General features: G+C 40.3%; 1 protein-coding gene across 1 annotated transcript in view; it reads right to left on the reverse strand.

Moving 5' to 3' along the window:
• The window catches only part of galnt14 (UDP-N-acetyl-alpha-D-galactosamine:polypeptide N-acetylgalactosaminyltransferase 14 (GalNAc-T14)), a 49,727-nt gene that overhangs the window by 6,337 nt on the left and 35,890 nt on the right, over positions 1–7,500 (reverse strand). Inside the window, exon 9 of the mRNA XM_034122539.1 lies at positions 4,879–5,023. Coding sequence (XP_033978430.1) covers positions 4,879–5,023 — 145 coding nt within the window. The remainder of the gene's footprint in view (positions 1–4,878; positions 5,024–7,500) is intronic.

A 7,500-nucleotide genomic window follows, 5' to 3' on the forward strand; every position in this document is an offset into this window, starting at 1 on the left:
GTCGTGTTGTTATCTTCAGATGTGTGTCTTTGTTTGGTTCCTTAGTTTCAGATCTGCCATCAAAGAGGTTATTTTTTCAGCGTCAAACCAGCTGATTATCTGATTTATGGAGATTGACTTGATGCTTGCATTGATATCACATCAAGAGTGAATCAGAGAGTAGGTACATGTAGGTTATTGAGAGCTGTATTCAGGTGTATATCAGTATGTGTCTCTACTTTAAAGAGTCCTCTCCTGCTGATGTTCAGGTGTATATCAGTATGTAGTGTCTCTACTTTAAAGAGTCCTCTCCTGCTGATGTTCAGGTGTATATCAGTATGTAGTGTCTCTACTTTAAAGAGTCCTCTCCTGCTGATGTTCAGGTGTATATCAGTATGTGTCTCTACTTTAAAGAGTCCTCTCCTGCTGATGTTCAGGTGTATATCAGTATGTAGTGTCTCTACTTTAAAGAGTCCTCTCCTGCTGATGTTCAGGTGTATATCAGTATGTAGTGTCTCTACTTTAAAGAGTCCTCTCCTGCTGATGTTCAGGTGTATATCAGTATGTAGTGTCTCTACTTTAAAGAGTCATCTCCTGTTGATGTTCAGGTGTATATCAGTATGTAGTGTCTCTACTTTAAAGAGTCCTCTCCTGTTGATGTTCAGCTGTATATCAGTATATACACCTGAACCAAACCAAAGGAATTGAAAACATAGTACAAACAAGCCTATTAGATGCATTAATGGAGAAATCCAGCTGTGTTGAAGCCGCTCCTCAGATGAATCAGGGTTATGGTCTGCAGGTTAACATTCTCAGTGGTTCTGTAGAAACACAGATCAGCAGAAATGTTCCCCGGATCAAATAAAAGGTTAAAAACAAAATGCACTTTGGCTCAGAGCAACACCTGCGGTCTTGTGTTGGAAGATGTGAGAGTAAGCTTTATTCTTCTGAAACAGTCGACTAAGCACGGACTCGTTTTCATGCTCTCATTCAGAACCAGGCGTAGCTGCAGCTTCATGCTTTTGCTCTCATTACATTTGGACCAGATTGTGTTCAGAAAGACGTGTTTTGCAGCTCAGTGGCTCGTATTTCATGCCCGGCACCTTCCTCTCTGTTATAGGCGGCTGTCAGCCTTGTGAGACTTGTAATGGAGCAAGTGTGTGTATATTTGAATCCTTTGACTGACATTAAGAAGTCTGTTCTCTGCTAGTTTACACATTGGTCTCCCTGCCTCCCTGTTATTGATTTCTCCCTCTGTGTGTGAGAGCTGGTGCAAAGTGGGAATCCTGTCATTGTCTCTCAGGGACCAAACTCTTTATGTTTTCAGTACATATTTCAGATGACTTACACATGTCCGCCTTACAGTATATCTGTTTAAAGCTATACTAAAAGTATTTTGCATTTTTGCAGTTTTTACATCTGGTTGTTTTCGTGGTTTTCCGCTGGGTTTGTTTTTTCTGTTTCTCCGTTTAATCAGCAGGTTTACAGATGTTGTTTGACTCACATGACTTTATTAAACTTGGTGGAGGGCTTTAGTATGACATATAGAGGAACCAGTTACTGTACATTTGGGGGAGGATCCAAATCACAAGAAGGATACACAATTACCACAAATACATGTAAGTCCCATAAAGAGTCCTCTCCTGCTGATGTTCAGGTGTAGATCAGTATGTAGTGTCTCTACTTTAAAGAGTCCTCTCCTGCTGATGTTCAGGTGTATATCAGTATGTAGTGTCTCTACTTTAAAGAGTCCTCTCCTGCTGATGTTCAGGTGTATATCAGTATGTAGTGTCTCTACTTTAAAGAGTCCTCTCCTGCTGATGTTCAGGTGTATATCAGTATGTAGTGTCTCTACTTTAAAGAGTCCTCTCCTGCTGATGTTCAGGTGTATATCAGTATGTAGTGTCTCTACTTTAAAGAGTCCTCTCCTGCTGATGTTCAGGTGTATATCAGTATGTAGTGTCTCTACTTTAAAGAGTCCTCTCCTGCTGATGTTCAGGTGTAGATCAGTATGTAGTGTCTCTACTTTAAAGAGTCCTCTCCTGCTGATGTTCAGGTGTATATCAGTATGTAGTGTCTCTACTTTAAAGAGTCCTCTCCTGCTGATGTTCAGGTGTATATCAGTATGTAGTGTCTCTACTTTAAAGAGTCCTCTCCTGCTGATGTTCAGGTGTAGATCAGTATGTAGTGTCTCTACTTTAAAGAGTCCTCTCCTGCTGATGTTCAGGTGTATATCAGTATGTAGTGTCTCTACTTTAAAGAGTCCTCTCCTGCTGATGTTCAGGTGTATATCAGTATGTAGTGTCTCTACTTTAAAGAGTCCTCTCCTGCTGATGTTCAGGTGTATATCAGTATGTAGTGTCTCTACTTTAAAGAGTCCTCTCCTGCTGATGTTCAGGTGTATATCAGTATGTAGTGTCTCTACTTTAAAGAGTCCTCTCCTGCTGATGTTCAGGTGTATATCAGTATGTAGTGTCTCTACTTTAAAGAGTCCTCTCCTGCTGATGTTCAGGTGTATATCAGTATGTAGTGTCTCTACTTTAAAGAGTCCTCTCCTGCTGATGTTCAGGTGTATATCAGTATGTAGTGTCTCTACTTTAAAGAGTCCTCTCCTGCTGATGTTCAGGTGTATATCAGTATGTAGTGTCTCTACTTTAAAGAGTCCTCTCCTGCTGATGTTCAGGTGTATATCAGTATGTAGTGTCTCTACTTTGAAGAGTCCTCTCCTGCTGATGTTCAGGTGTATATCAGTATGTAGTGTCTCTAATTTAAAGAGTCCTCTCCGGCTGATGTTCAGGTGTATATCAGTATGTAGTGTCTCTACTTTAAAGAGTCCTCTCCTGCTGATGTTCAGGTGTATATCAGTATGTAGTGTCTCTACTTTAAAGAGTCCTCTCCTGCTGATGTTCAGGTGTATATCAGTATGTAGTGTCTCTACTTTAAAGAGTCCTCTCCTGCTGATGTTCAGGTGTATATCAGTATGTAGTGTCTCTACTTTAAATGGCGCGTTTCCACTACAGCCCGCAGCCCGGTTTAAGAGGGCTGTGACGTCAGCGGCCCGTCTTTGGTTGCGTTTCCACTTGGCCTAGTACCGGCCGGCGGGTCCTAATTCACAGTTTTTCTGGCCTCATAAAATCGTGGGGCCAGGGCCAGAGACAACGAGGCTGAGTCGGGCTGAGTATGCTAAACTAGAGAGAGCGTCGCTGGCAAGGGGGCTACAACTACAACAAGATGGACATATTTGACCGTGATTTAATTGTAATACACGTTTCAAAATGATGCCGAAGTAACAACATACTGATACCGGTTAGTAAAAACCATGAATTAATGCTTTGTCAAGTCTGCAGACAGACGGCAGGGGAAAAACCTTTTAAAATGCTTGTTTTCTAAATGGAGATTGGCTAAGCTAACGCAGTATATGCTCCGACCGTCCACACTCACAACAACGGCCTATACAGACATAAATAAAGCAGCGACTGTATTCACCATGACACAGGCAGTCTGTGGTTTGTACTTGTTTAACTTTTGTCTAGTTTCTGAACAGATATGAGGAGCTGTGAGCTCTGAGTGCTAACAGCTAACGGCTGTGTTGTTTTTCTGGGGTCCTCTGAAGATCACGTCACGGCTCCGCCTACACTGCGTTACTATAGATACTGCCCCAGTTCCTAAACTGTAATGGAAATGCGCCATAAAGTGAGCCAGTCCTAACGAGGCCCAGCCATACCGAGCGGGGCCGAGCGAGGCCGTGTAGTGGAAACGCGGCAAAAGAGTCCTCTCCTGCTGATGTTCAGGTGTATATCAGTATGTAGAGTCTCTACTTTGTCTCCATGAATATATATATCAGTATATAATAATGGGGAAATAAACTAACACTGGCTGTCAAGTAGGGGACATGGGGTCAAGGGTTTTGTTAGATTACACTCCTTTACGTCAGAGATAGGAAGGTTCATATTCAAATAACTACAAGAGGCCATTAGCAGGAAGCTTCAAACATGTCATTTTAAAGTCTGGTTGGATAGAAAACTCCCTGTTAGTATTTCTCACCAGTTCTGAGCTGTAAGACTCTAAGGGTGTGAGAAAATGAAAGTTTCCTTTAATGTGGATTTCTTTTAATTAGATCGGCTGAGTATATTTGCAAACACCAGGGGAGAGGGACTCTCTTCTCACAGAGAAACTGACAGAAGAGGAAAATTAATTACATTAGTCATATTGTATTGAAAAACATTCCCACCTGGGAGTCTCACTTCAAACCCGACTTCTGAGCAAACAGAGCCTTCAGGGCTTCTCACACACACACACACACACACACACACACACACACACACACACACACACACACACACACACACACACACACACACACACACACACACACACACACACACACACACACACACACACACACACACACACACACACACACACACACACACTGTTTTCCCTGTGAGTCTGGGGATTTTAACCAGCGACCCTCGAGCCTTCAGGCATTTTATCCTCTGACATTCCTCCACTCACTTTTAACAGAATAATGAGACTCCTACGGGTATTAATTAGTACACTCTCTCCCATAACTTTTACTCTGTTACAAGAAAACGTTTTTTCAAGTATTGGAACATGTACTTAAAATACCAAAATGACAGTTAGGACTGGTTTTAAACCCCCTTTTGAACATCCTCATGGACTCTTCATTTTATGAAATTTATTGTATTCTAACTGTATTTGTGTCATTGTGTTTTGTACCCATTCATTGGTATTTTCACATTTATCTTGTCATTTTACTATATTCTCAGATATGTTTGTTGATTTGTGAAGCCCTCTGAGACAAACGTGTTTTCAATCAATGATTGTTTTGTGATATTGGGCTATATAAATACATTTGAATTTGAATAGTAGAATCACCTGGTTGACGGCGGGGACGCCCTCCTTCCCGCTGCAGGGGGTCAGCGTGAGGACGGGCAGATCCTGGCCCTCCAGCTTCTGAGACTCCAGGCAGTTCTGTCTCTGCCGGATGGACCCGGTCTGAGAGTCAGAATCATCGGGGACCCTGAGGGACACCAAACACAATATTTAGCTAATTATTTATCCAATACATCATTCCATTTACTTGCACATCTCCAAACATTCTCTTGCACTATTTGTGTGTGCTGGACTTTGAATCAGGGGATAGCAAGTTTGAGTCCCACTGCAGTCAGCATGTCGTTGTGTCCCTGAGACACTTCACCCCAAATTGTTCCTGTGGGGATCGTCCACAGTACTGAATGTATGTAAGTCGCTTTGGATAAAAGCTAACAAATGACATGTAATGTAATATATAATTTGTAAGTCAATAATATTGTTGTTTATCAATTTGATACTGCTTAAGTTTGTACAGTATCATAATTATCATGTTTCAATTCATTATTATTATAATTTTTTGTATTATTCTTTTACACGTTCGAAATAAATCAAATCAAATCAAATATATATATATGTTGCACTGTTGGAGGAGCCTGTGACTTAAGTGTTTCATTGACATCTACACTAATGTCCTAATGACAATAAAGCCTTGAAACTTGAAAAACATTAAAAAGAGTCCATTGAACTGGAGAGACAGATATTATATAACCAAAATAAAACCAGAGCTGCAAAGCAAGACACAAGTATAGATTAAATTCTCCTGTTGTGTTATTCTATATTGTATTTGTTCCCTCTACACACTTTGGTCAACTGAGGTTGTTTTAAATGTGCAATATAAATAAATAAAGATTGAGATTACAAAATGTGTTTTGTGTATGTCATCCATTCCTATGCATTGCAGTGTTTGATGCCACCACCTCTGTGTACTGTCCTTTGCATTAGTGGCCCTAGTCTGATTCTTATACGCATATTTGACCCAGCTAATATTTTAAAAAGACAATTGAAAGCATCTTAAAAGCATCTTTGAAAAGCATTACACACAGGCAACATAGAGGTTCATAAAACAGGAAATGCAGGTCATAAAAAAACATAAATTCTACATATTCTTTCACCGGGATTTCTCATCAACACACTCATCATGTTCTCATTTCTCATCAACACACTCATCATGTTCTCATTTCTCATCAACACACTCATCGTGTTCTCATTTCTCATCAACACACTCATCATGTTCTCATTTCTCATCAACACACTCATCGTGTTCTCATTTCTCATCAACACACTCATCATGTTCTCATTTCTCATCAACACACTCATCATGTTTCTCATCAACACACTCAATCATGTTCTCATTTCATTTCCCAAAAATCCCAACACACTCATCATGTTCTCATTTCTCATCAACACACTCATCATGTTCTCATCAACACACTCATCATGTTCTCATTTCTCATCAACACACTCATCATGTTCTCATTTCTCATCAACACACTCATCATGTTCTCATTTCTCATCAACACACTCATCATGTTCTCATCAACACACTCATCATGTTCTCATCAACACACTCATCATGTTCTCATTTCTCATCAACACACTCATCATGTTCTCATTTCTCATCAACACACTCATCATGTTCTCATTTCTCATCAACACACTCATCATGTTCTCATCAACACACTCATCATGTTCTCATTTCTCATCAACACACTCATCATGTTCTCATTTCTCATCAACACACTCATCATGTTCTCATTTCTCATCAACACACTCATCATGTTCTCATCAACACACTCATCATGTTCTCATTTCTCATCAACACACTCATCATGTTCTCATCAACACACTCATCATGTTCTCATTTCTCATCAACACACTCATCATGTTCTCATCAACACACTCATCATGTTCTCATTTCTCACCAACACACTCATCATGTTCTCATTTCTCATCAACACACTCGTGTTCTCATTTCTCATCAACACACTCATCATGTTCTCATCAACACACTCGTGTTCTCATTTCTCATCAACACACTCATCATGTTCTCATTTCTCATCAACACACTCGTGTTCTCATTTCTCACCAACACACTCATCATGTTCTCATCAACACACTCGTGTTCTCATTTCTCATCAACACACTCATCATGTTCTCATTTCTCATCAACACACTCGTGTTCTCATTTCTCACCAACACACTCATCGTGTTCTCATTTCTCACCAACACACTCATCATGTTCTCATCAACACACTCGTGTTCTCATTTCTCATCAACACACTCGTGTTCTCATTTCTCACCAACACACTCATCATGTTCTCATCAACACACTCGTGTTCTCATTTCTCATCAACACACTCATCGTGTTCTCATTTCTCATCAACACACTCATCATGTTCTCATTTCTCACCAACACACTCATCATGTTCTCATCAACACACTCATGTTCTCATTTCTCATCAACACACTCATCGTGTTCTCATTTCTCATCAACACACTCATCATGTTCTCATTTCTCACCAACACACTCATCATGTTCTCATTTCTCACCAACACACTCATCATGTTCTCATTTCTCATCAACACTTCCCTAAAGAATGTGCAGCTGATGCTTCACATTAGCTT

Source organism: Trematomus bernacchii, unplaced genomic scaffold, assembly GCF_902827165.1.
Source record: "Trematomus bernacchii unplaced genomic scaffold, fTreBer1.1, whole genome shotgun sequence".
Lineage (NCBI taxonomy): Eukaryota > Metazoa > Chordata > Actinopteri > Perciformes > Nototheniidae > Trematomus > Trematomus bernacchii.